The sequence below is a fragment of the Dasypus novemcinctus genome, chromosome 9, assembly GCF_030445035.2.
Source record: "Dasypus novemcinctus isolate mDasNov1 chromosome 9, mDasNov1.1.hap2, whole genome shotgun sequence".
NCBI lineage: Eukaryota > Metazoa > Chordata > Mammalia > Cingulata > Dasypodidae > Dasypus > Dasypus novemcinctus.
The window spans coordinates 81972485-81992987 of NC_080681.1; the positions used below are offsets into that span (position 1 = coordinate 81972485).

The 20503-nt window shown below is 37.1% G+C and overlaps 1 protein-coding gene across 4 annotated transcripts in view; it reads left to right on the plus strand.

Annotated features, from left to right (window-relative positions):
* The window catches only part of FAF1 (Fas associated factor 1), a 573725-nt gene that overhangs the window by 161195 nt on the left and 392027 nt on the right, over positions 1–20503 (plus strand). For all 4 annotated transcript variants that reach the window (XM_071217456.1, XM_004476483.5, XM_071217457.1 and 1 more), the window contains one exon: positions 3475–3521. In XM_071217456.1, the coding sequence (XP_071073557.1) occupies positions 3475–3521 (47 nt within the window). The remainder of the gene's footprint in view (positions 1–3474; positions 3522–20503) is intronic.

A 20503-nucleotide genomic window follows, 5' to 3' on the forward strand; every position in this document is an offset into this window, starting at 1 on the left:
CCAGTGTCCCAGTCTGAATCTTTTGATAGGTGAGTTTAATCCATTGACATTCAGTGTTATTACTATCAAGGAATTATTTGTGTTAGCCATATTTTGATTGGATTTGTGTTTGTCATATTTTGTTTGTATATTTTTTTTTGTCTTTTTTGTTGTTGTTGTTGGTCTTATACTCTCCTCCAACTTTGCCTTTCCTGTTTTTTCCTTTCTTCCTGCAGAACTCCCTTTAGAATTTCTTGAAGGGGAGGTTTCTTGTTGGTATACTCTTTCAGTTTCTGTTTGTCTGCGAATATTTTGAACTCTCCATCATGTTTGAATGCTAGTTTAGCTGGATAGAGTATTCTTGGTTGGAAATTTTTTTCCTTTAGTACCTTGACTATATCATACCACTGTCTTCTTGCCTCCATGGTTTCAGAAGAAAAATCAGCACTTAATCTAATTGAGCTTCCCTTGTATGTGATGGTTTTCTTTTCTCTTGCTGCTTTTAGGATCTTCTCTTTGTCTTGAGCATTGGATAATTTGACAAGTATATGTCTTGGGGTGGGCCTGTTGGGGTTTATGACTTGTGGAGTGCGCTGTGCTTCTTGGATATGTACATCTGTCTCTTTCAGTAGATTTGGGAAGTTTTCAGTCATTATTTCCTGCAACACTCTTTCTGACCCCTTTCCCTTCTCTTCACCTTCTGGAATGCCTATAATACGTATGTTTGAGCGTTTTGCATTGTCATTCAGGTCCCTAAATCCTAATTGGATTTTTTCTATCTTCTTATTGACCCCTTCTACTATCTGTTTGATTTCTGATGTACTGTCTTCCACATCACTAATTCTCTGCTCTGTCTCTTCTAGTCTGCTGATATTTGCTGCAAGTGTATTTTTGATTTCTTGAACTGTGGTGTTCATTCCCATCATATCTGTTATGTTTTTGCGTATGTCTGCAATTTCCCCTCCAAGTGATGTCTTCATGTTGTTAACCTCTTTCATTACTGCATCAATTTTGTCGGTGATAAATGTTCTGAGATCTTTCATTGCTTGTGCCAAGTTTTGCTCCCCTTCGTGATTATTGGTTTGTTGATTGGATTCAGCCATGTTTTCCTGATTATTGGTTTGGTTCGTAGTTTTTTGTTTCTTTCTGGTCATCTCTTTATTTTGACGAATTTAATCAGTTCCTTAGCTTCTTTGTCTGCTCTTGGAGGTTAATTAGTTGTTATTTTTGCACAGGTGTTATATCTTCTCTTTGTCACTTTTATCTTCTTATTCTAGTTACTTGTTGTTGGTTAAGTTCACTTTAGAGGAAAGTATTAGTGTTGGGGAAAGGCAATTGTGTAAGCAAGGGAAAAGTGTAAAGTTGTATTGGTGATGTATGTTAATAAAGCAGGAATATGAGATCTGGAAGGATGGAGGTTAGATTCATGTAGATTGTATAGAGTTATAGCTGTAGGTAGAGTACCTTTTATGAAGTTGATGACTGAATTTGGGAGGAATATGGTATGAACTACACAGCTATTGTTTTCATGAGAGAGGGAAAAAGAAAAGAAAGGTAATAGTTTCAAGAGTGGATAATAGACAGAAAACAGAACAAAGGTATTAGAAATTAAGAGTTAGACACTTTGTGGATCAAAGAACGGGAGGTGGGGGGTGGAATATAGGAGAGACAGTAGATGATAGTGGATATCAAGATGCAGGGGAAGGGGGATAGTGTAGGTAGCCTAAATCAGTTCACACAGAAATGAGGCAGTGGAGGATGGGAAAACCCAGCAAATGTGAGGTGTTCCCTGTAGCACCTATTGTATACTTGAATTAAAGTAAAAATAAGTGGAAGATGAGGGACAAGAGGGAAAGAGAAAACCGAAAAAAAACAAACAAAAAAAAAAAAACAAACCAAGAAGGGAATCCTCTGCAGGTAGCTGGGATCTCCGTGTATATTTCACAGACGAATCCTCTCTGTTACCTTCCCTCCAAATCGATCTGTGTGTTCTTCTGTGACCACTTCTATCCTTAGCAGCACCGGGAATCTGGTTTCTTTTTGTTGCGTCATCTTGTGTCAGCTCTCCGTGTGTGCAGCACCATTCTTGGGCAGGCTGCACTTTTTTTAGCGCTGGGCGGCTCTCCTTACAGGGTGCACTCCTTGCACGTGGGGCACCCCTATGTGGGGGACACTCCTGCGTGGCACGGCACTCCTTGTGCGCATCAGCACCGCACATGGGCCAGCCCCACATGGGTCAAGGAGGCCCAGGGTTTGAACCATGGACCTCCCATGTGGTAGGTGGATGCTCAGTCCATTGGGCCAAGTCTGCTTCCCTCTTTGTTTCCTTAATGTGAGCTGTTTACAGCTCAGGATGTGACAGTTTACTTGCTTAGGAGCCTTCAGAAACATCCATGCCATCTCACACCTGTGCTATATTCTGAGTACTTGATGAATTGTTAACTTATAGATGAATTTCAGGAATGTTTTATATAAGAAAACTTCTCTGGTGATGTGCCTGCCATCTTTTTGTTACCTGATATAGTTGTAGTGATTTGTTTATTGAGGAACTTTTTTTCCCCCAAAGATTTATGTATTTACTTATTTACATTTATTTATTTATTTGTTTGTTTGTTTATTTCCTTCTCTCCCCTCCCCTCCCTCCTATCCTGGTTGTCTGTTCTCTGTGTCTGTTTGCTGCGTCGTCTTTGTCCGCTTCTGTTGCTGTCAGCGCATGGGAATCTGTGTTTCTTTCTGTAGCGTCATCTTGCTATGTCATCTTGCTGTGTCAGCTCACCGTGTGAGCGGCGCCATTCCTGGGCAGGCTGCACTTTGTTTCGCACTGGGCAGCTCTCCTTACGGGGCGCACTCCTTGCGCGTGGGGGACACCCCTGCGTGGCAGGGCACTCCTTGCGCGCATCAGCACTGCGCATGGGCCAGCTCCACACGGGTCAAGGAGGCCAGGGGTTTGAACTGCGGACCTCCCATGTGGTGGATGGATGCCCTAACCACTGGGCCAAGTCCGTTTCCCTCAGTGTTCTTTTTATTAAGAATAATGATAAAGAATGAATTTAATTCCTGAGCTAATTATTGTTTTTCTGTGCAGTTTTTCATGTATGCTTTTATATCTTGCCTCCTCTAAATCTGAGGAAGGAAATAATGTAAAAATGTTTAATTCAAGGTACCAATTTTACTTTTTTCTGACATCCGTAAACATTGGTTTGGTGGGTGTTTTGCTTGAATGAGGACCGGGGAATTAAGTTTTTTATAACTCAAGGTTTGGGGATATTATGTGCCAAATGCATATTTGTTCATCCTCTAAAATAAAATTTTAGTATAGAGAAGTAGAGCAATGTTTAGGAAATATTTTGTATCATTAAGGAAACATTTAGCATTTTGTTTAAATAAATTTTTTAAAATGTACTTACTTCCCTCTACCATGTTTTCCATCTATCCCTTTTCCCCTTGAGCATTTTTCTGTTCCTTTAAAATGATTTTGTCTGTTTTTGTTTACAGGCAGCCATCAATGGTGTAATACCCCAGGAAAATGGCATTCTACAAAGGTATGTTTAAAGGTGCCTTGTGGTAAGATGAGAGTTTAGCAGTGTAAAAAAAGAGAAAATTGTTATTGTTTCATTTTTTAATAGGGCATTTAATTTGGGGGGATATGAGTTCAATAATATATTCATTGTTCTTTAACCTTCAAATATTTTTGTGGTGTACTCTAAAGTCTCCAGCTTTTAACTCTATAACTTTATTTCACATTGAGTGATACCATATTTAAAGGTTTTTATTTTATTTTTTAAAGAACGCTTTTCAGGATCATCCTCTGATTTATAAGCTGGAAGGAATTGATTCCTTTAAACTGTCAGCACTGAGAAAATAAAATATACATCAATAATGCCAGGGTACAGTTATCATCTGACTATGTAAGCTTCAATTTCAACTCTTTTTCTTCCCTTGGTTTATAAATTAAATATAACTTATAACAATTTGGGTAAGTTCTTAATAATGACACTTAACTATTTTAAGTTGAACACAACTATTTTACCTGATGGATCCAGTTTTAACATGCAGAATGATTTAATGATTTTGTGTCAGTGCCAGAGGTAAAATCTAAGATGGTGCCAAGAGAACCATGATAGTTAAAAAATAATTTCTTAAGTTAAAAATAATTCATTACTTTCTCCTTAAAATAGGATATTCTGGTTCTGGATTAAAAGAACCTACTCCAAAGTCATAGGAGGTGAATCCATACTTCCTTCCAAGACTAGTGAAATTACTTAATTTTTCCCCTTCCCTCTCAATTCAAACTTTGGCTTGAATTTTGATGGCTGGGATTTCTAAGTCACTGAAGCATGATCTCTTACAGAATGAGGCAAACAGAAACATCAGACTAGGAATGAGGTTGCTTTTCAGAGGAAGGAAAGTGCTGTGGCAAAAACATCAAAAAATTACTCTGAACTCCAAAATGTTCTATAACTTTACAGTAAATTGTATATATTTAGAATGGCAGTAAAATTCTGTTTTGTACCAGTACTACCCTTAACAATTAGTACATTTTAGGTGAAAGCAATTATCAATCAACAGACCTAATCCCTGCTTTTTTATCTATCAGAAACAGTTTCATCCAGAGTAAATGTGACTGATTTCCTGCATCTGTACGAACGTTTTTTTTTAATTTTTTTTTTGTTGTTGTTCAGAAGCACTTAATTCTTTTGAAACCCTTGCCTAGAAAGCAAACTAGATAATTACGGAAATTTCCTTCAGGATGATTTTTTTTCTTTGGTTTAGAAAGTGTTATACTACTGAAAACGTCTCTAGTTTTATTCTTGAGTAAATGTTATTGCCACTTTTGTTTCCAAATTTTGCCATGCTAAATCTTTGTGGGTTTCAACTATTAGGTTCTGAGTACATATTGAATATATCTTACCATTAATAGGATCTGCTATGGGGGACCTGTAGTAATTCCTCTTCCTTATCAAATCCCAGCTCTTCTGTCATAGATGATGCCTTTTGTTTAGATTACATTATTCTTAGAGATTTGTTATTGAATTGATTTCTAATAAGGGCTTTAATGTTAACCTGAGTGGGTTTTTGTTATGCTTCCTTGTTTTAAATTAAAGGAACAATTCATGTGTCTGCATGGAGAAAATCAGTTTTATTTCGTAATATTTTTCGATTATTTTCCTTCTTTGTCTTTTAGCTTTGAAATCATTGTGGATTTGACATACTTGAAAATTCCTCTTGTGTGTCTGCTGATGGGAGTTAGCACTTAATTCCTTGGCAGGCTTAACACTAAAGCAGAAGACTCAGTGTAAGGGATGGTATTTTCAAGCAGTTAGAAGGCTCTTAGTGTGTTTGATCTTTGTAGTAAAGTTGAATATAGTCTATGTTTGTAACTAACTCTCTTTTTTTTTAATGCCCCCCCTCCGCAGCTTTTTTTTTTTTTGCGTGCTGTGTGCTCTGTGTCCATTCACTGTACGTTTTTCTGTGTCTGTATTTATTTAATTTTATTTTCCCCTCCCTCCTTGCGGCTTGCTTGTTGTCTGCTCTGTGTCCATTCACTGCGGGCTCTTCTGTGTTCTTGCTTGTCTCCCTTCTTTTTTGTTACGTCACCTTGCTGAGTTGGCACTCTGGGGCCTCTGCAGGCAGGGTGGTGCTCAGCAGCATGCAGGTGAGCCTGCCTTCACAAGGAGGCTCCCAGGCTGTGAACCAAGGGCCTCCCATATAGTAGATGGGAGCTCATCTGATTGAGCCACAGCTGCTTCCCTGTAACTGACTCTTGATTTCTCAGTTCATATCTGTAGCAGTTTGATATGGTTATGAATTCCAAAAATAAATACTGGATTATGTTTGTAATCTGATCTGTTCCTGGGCCTGATTGAGTTATGATTAGGGCTTTAATTGGGCCATGTCATTAGGGCATTGAGTCCCCGCCCCTTGGTGGGTGGGGATTAACAGATAAAAGGCATGGCAAAGGACAGAATTGAGGGTTTCTGATGTTGGAGTTTTGATGTTGGAGTTTGATGCTGAAGTCTTAAGCTGGAGCCCCGGGAAAAGAGAGCCATTTGACTGATAGTCTGCAGCTGACCTTGTGGAGGAAATGGAGGAGCTGAGCCCAGAGGAACCCAGAAAGCCTGAACCCTCACAGAAGTCAGCAACCATCTTGCTCCAACATGTGGAAATAGACTTTGGTGAGGGAAGTAACTTATGCTTTATGGCCCAGTAACTGTAAGCTCCTACCCCAAATAAATACCCTTTTATAAAAACCAACCAATTTCTGGTATTTTGTATCAGCACCCCTTTGGCTGACTAATACAATATCTTAATAGAGAAAAGAGGTACCAAGACTCGTTTAATTACTTGATTTTTACCCTTCCCTCTCAAAATACTGTTGTCTTCTTTTGACTGTTCAGGGCCCCTTACCTTGCCATTTGAATTTTATGATTGGCTTTTCTATTTCTGCAAAGGAGGCTGTTGGAATTTTGATGGCATTTGCATCGAATCTGTAAATCATTTTGGGTAGAATTGATATAGTAACAATATTTACTCTTCAAATCCATGAGCATGGAATTTCCTTCCATTTATTTAGATCTCTGATTTCTTTTAGCAAAGTTTTGTAGTTTTCTCTGTATAAGTGTTTTTATATCCTCAGTTAAATTTATTCCTAGAGATTTGATTTTTTTAGTTGCTATTATAAATTGAATTATAGATTTTCACCTCAGATTGCACATTACTAGGATTTGGAAGCACTACTGATATTTGCATGTTGGTATTGTACCCTGTCACTTTGCGGAATTTGTTTATTAGCTCTGGTAGCTTTGTTGTGTTTTTTCTAGACTCTCTGTATACAGGATCACATCATCTGCAAAGAGTGAAAGTTTTACTTTGTTCTTTCCAATTTGGATGCCTTTTATTTCCTTTTCTTGCCTAATTGCTCTGGCTAGAACTTCCAGTACAGTGTTGAATAATAGTGGGAACAGTGGGCATCCTTGTCTTATTCCAGATCTCAGAGAAAAAGCTTTCAGTCTTTTACCGTTGAGTATGATGTTAGCTGTTGGTTTTCATAAATGCCCTTTATCATGTTGAGGATGTTTCCTATTTTTATAAGTGTTTTTTAAGTTAAAAAAATGATGCTGGATTTTGTCAAATGCTTTTTCTTTGTCAATTGAGATGATCGTGCTTTTTTTCCTTTTTTGTGTTTATGTGCTATATTACATTAATTGGTTCTCTTGTGTTGAACTAACTTTGCATACCTGGGATGAATCCCACTTGAACATGGTGTATAGTTCTATTACTGTGCTATTGAATTCTATTTTGTAATGTTTTGTGTGTGTGTGTTTTGTTTTTTGTTGTTTTTTTTTGAGGAATTTTGCAACTAAACTCGTAAGAGAAATTGATCTATAATTTTCTTTTCCTTTAGTATGTTTATGTGGTTTTGATATTAGAAGGATTTTTATCTCACAGAATGGGTTATATAATGTTCCTTACCCTTCAGTTTTTTCAAAGAGCAGGATTGGTATTGATTCTTTGTGGAATATATGGTAGAATTCACCTGTGAAGCCATTTGGTACTTGGCTTTTCTTTGTTGGGAAGTTTTTGATGACTGGTTCTATCTCTTTATTTGTAATTGAGCTGTAGAGATCTTCTGTTTCTTCCAGAGTCGGTGTAGTTTGTTTATGTTTGTCTAGGAATTTAACCACTTTATCTAGTTGTCCAATGTATTGACATCCAGTTGTTCATAGCATCCTCATAAATTTTTTTCCTGTGGTGTCAGTGGTAATGCCTCCCTCACATTTGTGATTTTACTTGTGTCTCTCTTTTTTTTCACTCAGTGTACCTGAGGGTTTGCCAATTTTATTCATCTTTTCAAAGAACCAACTTTGGTTTTGTTAATGCTCTTTTTAAAATGCTCAATTTTTTTCTGCTCTATTCTTTGTTATTTCTTTCCTTCTGTTTGCTTTGGGTTTACTTTTCATTCTTTTTGTAGTTCTTCCAGGTGTGCATTTGGGGTTTTGATTTTAGCTCTTCTTTTTTAATGTAAACATTTAGGGCTATAAATTTCCCTCTCAGCACTGCTTTTGTTCTATCCTATAAGTTTTGATACGCTGTGTTCTCATTTTCATTCTTTTCAATATATTTACTAATTTCCCTTGTAACTTCTACTTTGACCCATTTATTGTTTAAGAGTATGTTATTTAGCTTGTGTATTTTTGTGGCTTTTCCAGTTCTCTGCCTATTATTGATTTCCAGTATTATTTCATTATGGTCAGAGAAAATGCTTCATATAATTTCAGTTTTTTAAATTTATGGTGACTTGTTTTGTAACCCAACATGTGGGCTATTCTGTAGAATTATTCATATTTTCTTGAGAAGAATGCATATGCTGTTCTGGGATGCAATGTGCTATATGTATTTGTTAGGTCAACTTTGTTTATCATATTATTCCAGCTCTCTATTTCCTTATTGATCTTCTGTCTAGTTGTTCTGTTGATACCAGTAGTATATTGAATCTCCAAGTATTATTGTAGATGTGCCTATTTCTCCCTTCCATTTTGTAGTGTTTGCCTCATGTATTTTAGGGCACCATGGTTTGATGCATAAATTTTAAAAATTATTTTATTTTTTGGTAGGTTAATATATTGTGTCCTTCTTTGTCTCTTTTAACAGCTTTTGGCTTAAAGTCTGTTTTGTCCAATATTAGTATAGCTAACCGATGTCTTTTTTTTACTTTTAAAAATTTATTGAAGTATATCACTCATACATAAACATACATAAACAAGAAGTGTACATACATAAACAAGAAGTGTAAGTGAACTTACAAAACAAACATATATAACATCATACAGAACTCTCACACCTCATCCTTCCACTAATACTTTACATTGTGGTTAATTTTAACTAATGATTAAAGAGTGTTGTCAAAATATTACTACTAACCAAAATATTTTCCCCTAACCCCCTCATTATTATTATCTTATATCATTTATATATGAACAAACATTAACAATAAGTGTATAGTAAAAGATCTGAACTTTCAAAGCAAACATGTATAACATCAGACAGGGGTACCATACATCAGCCTTCCACCCACACCTTGTATTGTCGTGAGATTTTGTTACAAATTATGATAGAATATTGTCAAAATCTTACTACTAAATAGTCCTTATCTTATATTTGGTGTTTCCCCTCCCCCCAACCCATCCTATTATTATTTTTTGAAGTATATTTGTTATGACAGGAGTTGGAAACTTATAAAACAATCATGTACCTGTGCAGAATTCCCAAACAACACCCCTCTATCAACATACCACACTGTGGTACAACATTTGTTACAAATAATAAAGCATCATCTGATTGTTTCCATGTGGTATGCGTTTGGCACACATTTTCCAGACTGCCCCATTATCAGCACAGTATATCTTTGGCATAGATGTAAGAATATACTATTACTGCTAACGACAGTCCATAGATCACCTCAGTTGTATCTTTCCAATGCTTCTTCACATTCCCACCTCCCTACAAAAGTGGTGTACATTTGCTCTAGCTAACAAAGGACACTCTTGCATCTGTACCATCAACCACACTTCTCATCCACCTCTTGTTTTACTGTGCTATTCTGTTCCTAGAATATTCTCTAGCTTTCTGTCATTTGGCATTTATATACCTAGACTACCATTTTCAGCCACATCCCCTTTTATAAATTGGCTGTTACTATATATTACCATCCACTCTTATACATTTCCACACTTTCACAGTAAAGCTGATTAAAACTTCTACATACATTAAATATCAGTAGTTCACAACAGTCCTCCTCTTATCTCTTTTAAGAATCCAACACCTACCACCAGATCTTGAAGCTATTTTCCTATAATTTATTCTAGAAGCTTTATGGTTCATTCTTTTATTTTTAGGTTTTTGATCCATTTTGAGTTAATTTTTGGAAAAGGTGTGAGACAGGGGTCCTCTTTCCTTCTTATGGCCATGGATATCCAGTTCTTTCAGCACCATTTGTTGAATGGACTGTTCTGTCTGATGTGTGGGTTTGGCAGGCTAGTCAAAAACCACTTGACCATACATGTGAGGGTCTGTTTCTGAACCATCAGTTTTGTTCCATTGGTCTATGTGTCTATCTTTATGCCAGTGCCATGCTGTTTTCACCACTATAACTAGGTAATATAATTTAAAGTCTAGAGAGGAGAGTTCCCTTTTCCTTTTTAAGATGTTTTTGGCTATTCAGAACCCCTTACACTTCCAAATAAATTTGATAATCATGCTTTCTATTTAAAAAAATGCTGGTAGACTTTTTATTGGGGTTGCATTGAATCTGTATATCAATTTGAGTAGAATTGACATCTTAATGATATTTAGTCTTCCAGTCCATGAGCATGGGATGTTCTTCCAGTTATTTAGGCCTTTTTTGATTTCTTTTAACATTGAGTTGCAGTTTTCTGAATACAAGTGCTTTAAGTTTATTCCTGACTTGAGTTTTATGTCATATTTTATTTTTACCACTATTTTGACACTTTTAGTTACTTTTTTTGATATAATCTTAATTTCTAGACTCTCTTCTAAGCCTCTCTCCTTTCTTTTCTTTTCAGGCTCTAGCATATCCTTTAGAATTTCCTGAAAATCTGGTCTCTTGCTTAGAAATTCTTTCAGTTACTGCTTATCTGTGAATATTCTAAACTTGCCCTCATTTTTGAAAAACAGTTTTGCTGGATGTAAGATTCTTGGCTGGAAGTTTTTGTCTTACAGTATCTTAAATCTATCACACCACTGTTTCTTGCATTCATTGTGAGAAATCAGCACTTAATCTTATTGGGTATCCCTTATATGTTATGCTTTGCTTTTTTTTTTTTTTGCTGTTCTCAGAATTCTCTCTTTGTCTTTGACATTTGATATTCTGATGAGTACATGTATTGGAATTGGTCTGTTTGGATTATTTAGGATGGGAGTACATTGTGCTTTTTGGACCTGGATATCTATGTCCTTCAATAGAGTTGGGAAATGTTCTACCATTATTTCTTCACATATTCCTTCTGTCCCTTTTCCCTTCTCTTCTTGTGGGACACCCATGACACGTATATTTGCATGCCTTTTGCTGTCATTTAGTTCCCTGAGACCTCGTTCAATTTTTTTCCATTCTTTTCTTCATCTGTTTTTTGTACATTTACTTTCAGAGGCCATTTCTTCAAGCTCAGCATTCCTTTCTTTTGCCTCTTCAAATCTGCTATTATATGATTCATTGTTTTTTTAATTTCTTTTATTGTACCTTTCATTCCCATAAGATCTGCTATTTTTCTATGTATACTTTCAAATTCTTCTTTGTGCTCATCCAGTGTCTTCTTAATATCCTGAATCTCTTTAGCCATCTCATTGAATTATTACGAAGATTTGTTTGAACATCTGTGATTAGTTGTCTTAAATCTTTTATGTCATCTAGAGGCTTATCTTGTTCCTTTAACTGGGCCATATCTTCCTGTTTCTTGGTGTGGATTGTAATTTTTTGTTGGTTTCTTGGCACCTGCCTTACTAGAGTATTTATTCTGGGTGCAGTTTTTCTCTTTAGTTTATGCCTTCCTGCCCTTTCTCCCTTGCTGGTTGTGTGGTAGGACCCAAGGATGTAGTTGGTACTATAAGCTGTGGAGGCTCAAGCTGCCATCATTACCCCAGGGACCGATGAAGCTTTTTCCAACTTTCTCCTTTGCCAGGGATAGGACAGAGTCACAGCTGTGTGGAATAATCCAAGTTGTGCAGGCCTAAACTCTAGTTCTTCCAAGAGACTGCTGAAGCTTCATGTCCCTTTCTCCCTTGCCTGGGGCAGGGATGGAGCTGCAGGTGTGGGCAGCAGTCTATACGGTAGGGGTCCAAGATGACCGTGGTTGCCCTGATAGACTTCTGATTATTCAGTCTGTGCCAGCCCATTGTACCTGCAGTTACCTGCATAGGCTGGTTCAGGGCCTGCCAGCCCCCTTGCTTCCAAAAGTGGGGTTGACCCCTAAGTTGGGGCCGCAGGCCAATCTGGGTGTAAAAAACTTGTTCCTACCATCACTGTGATTTCAGTCAGCCTGGCTTCCCTTTTTACTGGTGGCGGAGTCAAAATGGTGGCTACCAGCCTCTTTCTGACTGGGACAAGTTCAAACTATAGCTGTTCTTAGGGTTATACTCTAGGCAGCCAAATCCACCAATCAGTAGCTGAAATTGGTGGCCAACCATCTCCTCTTCCCCTGTTTTTGGGAAACGGAGCTTCAAATTTCAGCCACAGAATAACTCCTAGGGCAGCTTGTGCTGCCAAAGTAGTGTGATCACTGGCCTCCGCAGCTTGGCCTGTAATTTCCTGGAGAGGTTGGCATAGTTTCCCCCAGCTTCCTCCCTGCTGGACATAGGATTGGAGCTTATGCTAGAGGTGCAGTCTGATCTGGATGGAAAGAAGCCAGTCCCCACCAGCACTGTGATTTTCAGTCCATGCTGCTTCCCCTTGTGCTAGGCATGCAGTTAAGATGGCGGCTACGGGCCTCTTTCTGACTTGGACAGGTTAAAACTGTAGCTGTTCTCAGGATTATACTTTAGCCTGCTGAATTTACTCAGTAATAGCTGAAGTTTGTGCCAAACCATTTCTTTCTCCCCCATTTTTGGGAAGTGGATCTTCCAGTTCCAGCTGTGAAACAGCTCCTGAGGTGGCTTGTGCCTCCAGTGGAGGATGGGCACTGGCCTCTGTGGCATGGAGGACCCCACTTAGAAGCCTTCTCTGCAGATGTGTCTCCTCCTTCCATTCCTGCAGGTAAGTTGCAGGATGCTCTTTTTGTCTCCTGGAGCCCCCAAACAGGCACATCAGCTAGCTTCAGATCGCTTTGGGTGTTTACTAACTGCCCTGAAGCAGGAGCGGACTCTAGGAGCCCCTTACTCTGCCGCCATCTTGCTGGTTGTCTATGCCATGTCTTTAAGTTACTATTTGCATAGACTATCTTTTTCCATCCTTTCTCTTTAAATCTATCTGTGTCTCTTGGTCTAAATTGAGTTCCTTGTAGACTACGTATAGTTGGATCTTTCTGTTTTATCCATTCTGCCAAATTGTTTCTTTCAGTTGGGAGTTTAATCTATTAGCATTCATGTTTTTATTGTAAAGGCTGTTCTTTCTTTGACCATTTTTCCCTTAGTTTTTTATATGTCATAACTTTTTTCAACTTTTCCTTTACGCAGCCTTCTTGTCTGTGTAGTTGATCTTTTATGATGTTTCTGACTTGTTCCTTTCTCTTTACTGCTTCTGTATATATATTTTTTTTATAAACTTTTATTTCTAACCTCATCTGGATTCTTTTTTCCCCTCCTACCTCCCCCCACCCACCATGATGTTTTTTGCTGTGTCTTTTTCCTGTGTGATCTTTTGTATCTATTTCTCTTTTTGTCTTTTCTTCTCGTCTTTCTCCTCTAGGATTCACCGAGATTTGATTCTGGGGACTTCTGATGTGGAGAAAGGGTCCCTTGCATCACCTCAGTTCCTGGTTTCTGTTGCATTGCCTTGACTCTCCCCTTCGTCTCTCTTTTGTAGTGTCATCATCCTGCTGTGTGACTTGCTTGTGCAAGTACTGGCTCTCTGTGCAGGCACTTGGCTGGGTACTTAGCTTGCCACACGGGCACTTGCATAGGCACTCAGCTCACCAAGTGGGCACATTTTTTTATTTACCATGAGGCCGTAGGGATTGAACCCTGTTCCTCCCATATGGTGTGCAGAAGCCAAATCACTTGAGCCACATTCAATTTCCCTCTTTCTGTATATTTTTAAAGTATGTTCTTTGTTGTTACCCTGGGGTTTGTATTACACAATCTATGTCTATTACCTACTAATTTGAAAAGATACCAAGTTACCTTCAAATGCATACATGTTCTCTGTTTCATATCCTTGTTTCCCCTCTTTATGTTATTTTCGTCCCACATTACCTCTTTATATTTTGCATGTCCATTATCAGGAAATAAGATTTATTCTTGTTCAATTGTATTCTGAGTCAGAGGAATTGAAGAGTAGAGTTTTATATTAAGGATATAGTACTGTTGGGTTCTGCATTTCCCCTTTCAGTTACCGTTACTGAAGACCTTCATTTCTACACCCTATCCCAAGCCACTCTCTCTTGTCTTTTCCAGTCAACCTGCAAAACTTTCTTTAATAATCTTTGATGGGCATATGTCTTGTTGACAAACTCTCTCAGTTTCTGTTTATCTGTGAATATTTAAAACTCTGTTGTTTTGAAGAATTTTGGCTCACAGTTTTTCTCTTTCAGTACTTTAAATATAGCATACCTCTGTCTTCTCATCTCCATGGTTTTTATGAGAAATCAGCACTTTGTCTTACTAAAGATCTGTTGTGTGATGGTGTGACACTTTGCTTTTCTTTTGCTGATTTTAAAATTCTCTCTTTATATTTGGCATTTCATAGTTCCTCAAATTCTTTCTGCCCCTTTTCCCTTCTTGTCTCCTTCCAGGACACCTATAATGCATATGTTTGTAAACACTGTGCTGTCATTCAGTTTTCTAGGACACTGCTCAATTTTTTTTCTATTCTTTTTTTCCTTCTTTGTCTTTTGGACTATATTATTTCAATTGTCCTGTCTTCTACTTCACTGATTCTTTCTACTGCCTATTCAAATCTTCTGTTGTCTCTAGTGTTTTTAAATAAAAAATTTATTTTTATATCAATGTTACAAATTACTTAACAAAAAATAATAACTATGATAACAGTATATCTGCATTAGTCGGTGGTTATTTTCACCACTAGAGGAGGACCATTATTCAGTCTAGGGTATACAAATAGCTGTGCTCACCTGCTAGAACTTCTAAATAAGCTCTTTAGTGTATTTTTAATGTCCATTTTTTTGTGCCATTCATCCCCATAATTTCTGTTATGCTTCTTTTTAAATTTTGGAATTCTTCTTTATGCTTACACATTTTCTTCTTAATATCCTTTAGCTGTATATCCATATTTTCCACCATCTCCTTGAATTGATTTAGGAAAGTTGTTTGAGCTTCTTGATAAGTTCTTCTAAGTTCTATGTCTCCTCTGAATTTTTAATTTACTTCCTCTTTCTTAGTTTGACTTGTAGTTTTTTTGCTGATGTATAGGCATCTGATTATCTTGTTGAGTTAACTCTGAAGGTCAGTTTCTCCTTCTTGCCTAGGATTTTACTGTCAATTGGCTTTATATTAAGGCTCTTTTTTGATGCTTGGTCCAACTTATTCTGGACCTTTAGAGTAGCCTGTGTTTAATTGTTTAGATTTTCTCAGCTCTTCTTCACCTGATATTTGTCCTGGATGTGTGGTACAATTTTTAAGTTTGTACATTTTGGGTAATTGTTTCACCTCCAGGAAAAAGCTCCTTTCCTTTCTCTGTTTTTTCTCTAGGAATCTTGATCTGTTCTGTTTGGTTTTGTGCAGAATATTTTCCCCAGCTCCTATGATTTGTTTATATACTTTCCCTCACTCTGCTACATTTTCCTTACATTTTTCAATTCTTCGACCCCCTGACTTACCACAGTTCAGTTTAAATCTCCCCCTCCTTTTTTTTTTGTCTGTCAGGCTTTTCTGCCTTCTGTTTCTTCCCTGTTAGCATATCCCAAACTGGGTGCAGCTGGGGTCAATCCAGAAAGGTATTACTGTAGTGTTCTCTTTCTCTGCGTTTTCCCTTTGGGGACACTTTTTTTTTTCTTTTAACTTACAAAACAGTCATGTACATGTGTAGAATTCCCATACAACAACCCTTCACCAACATACCACACTGTTGTGGAACATTTGTTACAGATTATGAGATAATATCATTGGACTATTACTACTAACTATAGTCCATAGCGTACATTTGACATAGTTTTTCCATATAGCCCTATTATTAATAACTCTGTACATCTTTGGCATTAATACAAGAGTATTATAGTTTTCATTAACTATAGTCCATAGTCCACAGGTAATTGTATTTTTCCCATGCTTCTCCACATTCCTTTGGGAACTCTTTTGAATACAGCATTCCTTATCCCCTTGTGTCCCGCCTTAGGTCTCTGTGTACTAAAGGCCTTCTGCTTTGATATGTGTGGGGTTCGCTCTTACTACTGTGAGTCGCTCTATGTTCTGCTTCTGTGGCAGTAGGGACCCAGGCCATACTTCATCTGTGTGTACCTTGTAAGTTGCATGGGATGGAGTGAAAAGGAGGGGTCCAGATAGGTGAGTAAGGGATGAAAATCTCCTACCTGATTTGGAAATTATTTTTCTTTTTCTTCAATTCAGCATTTATGGAGTATATTTCCTCCAGAGTTCTGAGCAAGCGGGATTTGTTCTTTTATTACTTGATTGTAAGGGGAGTCTTTTGCAGGGGATGTCTTATGTCTTATGTTGATGATGTCCTAGATTCTATAGGAGGCTTTTTAAATTCTAAATTATTTTTTGAGGGGGAAGATCCAATAAATGTAATTGAGCTTTATAGCTTTTCTTGAAATGAGATTTTATATGTGAATGCAAAAGTAGGAATCTGGTTTTTAATGTACACATAAAGTGGAAGGGAAAAAAACCCAGTAAGGTTTATTGAATACTTAGTAAGTATCAAACACTGTGCTAGGCGATTATTATATTTTTCCTCATTTCATAGTCATTACCGGAAGCGGATGTGGCTCAACCGATAGAGCGTCTGCCTACCATAGAGGAGGTCCAGGGTTCAAACCCAGGGCCTCCTGGGCCATATGGTGAGCTGGCCCACACACAGTGCTGCAACACACAAGGAGTGCTGTGCCGTGTAGGGGTGGCCACGTAGGGGTGCCCCACGTACATGGAGTGTGCCCCGCATGGAGAGCTGCCCCACACAAAAAACACAACCTGCCCAGGTGTGGCACCGCACACATGGAGAGCTGACGTAGCAAGATGATGCAACAAAAAGAGACACAGATTCTCTTTTTGGTGCCTGACAAGAATGCAAGTGGTCACAGAAGAACACACAGTGAATGGACACAGCAGAAAACGGGGCAGGGGAAGGAAGGGGAGAGAAATAAATAAATCTTTAAAAAAACAACAACTCATTACCACCCTTATGGATAAACGTTCATATTTTACAGATGAGGAAGCTCAAGTTTATAGGGTTTACGTAGACTTTCCCAAGGTCACAAGTCTAGAAGAAATTGAAGCCTCTATTGTCTCATTCTAAAAACCATGCTTTTTCTTCTCTAGTAAGCCAGGCATACATGTAAGATTTTTCCTTGGTTAAACAGTTGAAATCCAATACATCCAATACATGTCTTTCTCCCATAGCTTTGCCTTTATTATTTTATTATTTTAGTTGTAAGTTTGGTAAAAGGCAGATATTATCCCTCATTTTAACAAGTATAGAGAATAAGGAATGTCATGAGTAGCACAGACGATGCGGTGTGATGTTGACAGAGTCAGAATATAAGCAAGACTTATTTCACTAGATAATATAGTGCTACCACAATGTATTTATAATGTATGTAACTTACGTAAACTGTAACGTAAACTATTTATTCAGTCATATATAAATATTGAGTGTGCGCTTATTTGCTCCAATTTGGTATAATATTTTTTGTATTCCACATATTATCTAGAGCCTCTTTAAAAATTATATTTGGAGATAGTTATTGTAAGAAAGAACTTCTAATGAAATGGTTGTACTAGTAGAGAACAGGTGCTATATATTTCCTAAAAATTAACTTTACAAATTAATAGTATAGTTTCATTCATTGAATATGTGGGTGGTATTTATCAACTCATGTTTATTTTTTGGTTGTACTAGTAGAGAACAGGTGCTGTGTTTCCTAAAAATTAACTTTACAAATTAATAGTGTAATTTCACTCATTGAATATGTGGGTGGTATTTATCAACTCATGTTTATTTTTTTGATGCAGACAGAAATACGGTATATTCCTTTGTTCATTGTTTAATTCATCGAGGACACCTAGAGAAGACAAGGTTTTGCTTTCAAACGTTTATGATTTCAGAATATATAAATGCCAACGTCTCTGATTTTAAAAATGACCATTTTGACCAATTAGTTTCTATGTAATGCTTTCCAAACAAATCCACGTTTGTTTTTAAAACACGTGGTTTCTTTGTACCCAGAGATTTTGCCATGGGATAGATTTTTAAAAATTGAAATAATAAACAAGGGCTCCTGTTTACTTGGCTTTGTTCATGGCCTTCCAAAAGCCTATGTGGTTTGTAGAGGAAGGCTGAGTGAGAGTAAAAACACTGCTTTAGTTGAAATTTAGAACCAAAATAGGTTTGTTCATAAAGCTTCTCCTACCAATTGTTAATTGGTGTTTTTATTGGCTTTTAAAATTATTGATTAGAATAATAGTGAGAAGATTAAATTAGCAGATGGGAATCTTAATAGGTGACAGATTTTAAAAATACATTTCTTCTTTTCTGAATCAACAATTTTGGATGCCTTTGTATTCTTTGGATGCCACTGAACATAAGTTAAAACTGATGGTATCAAGGGAGTAGATGTAGCTTAGTGGTTGAGCATCTGCTTCCCATGTATGAGTTCCTGAGTTCAGTCCCCAGTACCTGAGCTGTCCACTCCCAAAACTCATTATTTTTTATTGATCTTGAAATGTAGTAATTATAGTCAATAAGAAAATTCTCAAGTGACAACTTTAAAAAATATCCTCTTTTTGGCTGACATACTGAATATCTGGCTCTGAATAGAAATATTACACTACTTCCAAAGTTAGGTTGGCTGAAGAGAAAAGAAACCATACTAAGAAGTTCATTAGAGGCAGTTTCATATAGGGAATCAGGTATACAGATATGGAGAAGTTTAGAATGGGCAAAAAGAAAATACTGAGATAACCTAGATATAATGACTGCAGAAAGAAGCTACCACTCCTAATGCAGGGGGAATAAAGGAAAATTGTTGGGGGTGTTTGGAATTAGAACTTTGACACTCAGGGGAAGGTTCCTAGGGTGCTAGGAACTTAGCCCCAGAGATCTGAGAAGGTGATACTGCTCATCTGATACCAACGTTGATGGTGGAACAGAGTGCTGCTGCTGGGGTGATACGTCACCGCTAGGGCAATGCTGGTAGGATCGGTGTGCAAACAGCAAGAAGAAAGTTAATATGTGTGCATACTCTGCCAGGTCCTTGTTTCTATTACTGGTTGTAAGGCCTAGTTGATGGTTTCCTGTTTCTTCTTCTACTGTTTATTCTATATTTCTTCTGCCCTCACCCAGCACCTTAAATGAAGGTCACGGATCTTTACCTGGTGAGACATCTCAAACCTTCATTTTTATTTCCTTGTTTATTTTATTTTTTAGTATTTTTATTTTTATTTTTAAAATTTCTTTTCAAACCATTTTTAAAATGTCTTTGTTTTTGGCATTAGGTTCTCATTAGCTGTTAAAAATGTTTTTTTTTTCTACTTTTAAAAAATATAAACTAATTAAAAAAGGAAAAACACAGTTGAATAAAAACATGCTTTTCTCAATTAAATATACTGGATACATATACTTTTTTTTACTCATACAACATGTTACACAATATAATTTGGTTCATAATAAAAATTTTATTAGAGAAGTTATACGTTTACAAAAAAGTCAGGCATAAAATACAGAAAATACAAAATTCCCATGTACTACCATACTATTAATCTTTGCTTTTGTGGGTATATTTGTTAAAATTCATGAAGGAACATCTTTATAATTGTACTGTTTAGCTATCATTAATTAAATCTTATTATCCAGTAGGGCATGCTCATAGAAAATTCCATGAGCTCCAGATATAGTCCATAGTAGAGCAGCAATCCAATTTTTTTGTTAACATTTAGGACCAGTCACCCCAAGCAGTTCCCCTTCCTTTGCTAGTTGATTCATTAAGTTCAAAATGGCTAAGTGGCATTCACAAGTTCCTATTTATTGGAAGCATTGTAGAAACATTACCACCTTGAAAATTATGATTCCTGAACCATCAGAGTCCAATGTTGCAGGAAACAAAAATTCACTGTTAATTAGGCATAATAATAATAATAAATAATAATAATAAACTAACACCACATATTTTTAATACCCATTTTTCTCAGAGTATGAGAAATATCACCATGTTTGATCACTGATGAAGCATATTCCATATAATTTAAGGTGGAGCTGCAAGCTTTGAAGATGTTGTCTTCCATCCCATTCCATAAATGAGTCTTCAATAAGCCATTCCACTATTCTGTAAAGCTAGCTGTTTTGGGTTGTGGCATACATGAATGAGCCCAGTGCTACACTTCTTTTGCTGTGATGAGTTGTATGAGAAGCCACATGTCAATAATGTGTTCCCTGAATTCATGGATAGTAGGGCTGGCAGAAGCACTGCTGTTAGAGAACACAATTTCATATCCAGAAAAGTACCTATTACAGTGAGGACAGAGCACTGTCCCCTCCATGATGGAAATGATCCATTTCCAGATCTTGGGGGAATACTGCCATATCGAGGGCTCAATGTTGGTTGAGCTGGCTGCAGTTTCGGCATTCAGTAGTTTCTCTAGCCAGATTTAGCTTCAGTGAGGTATG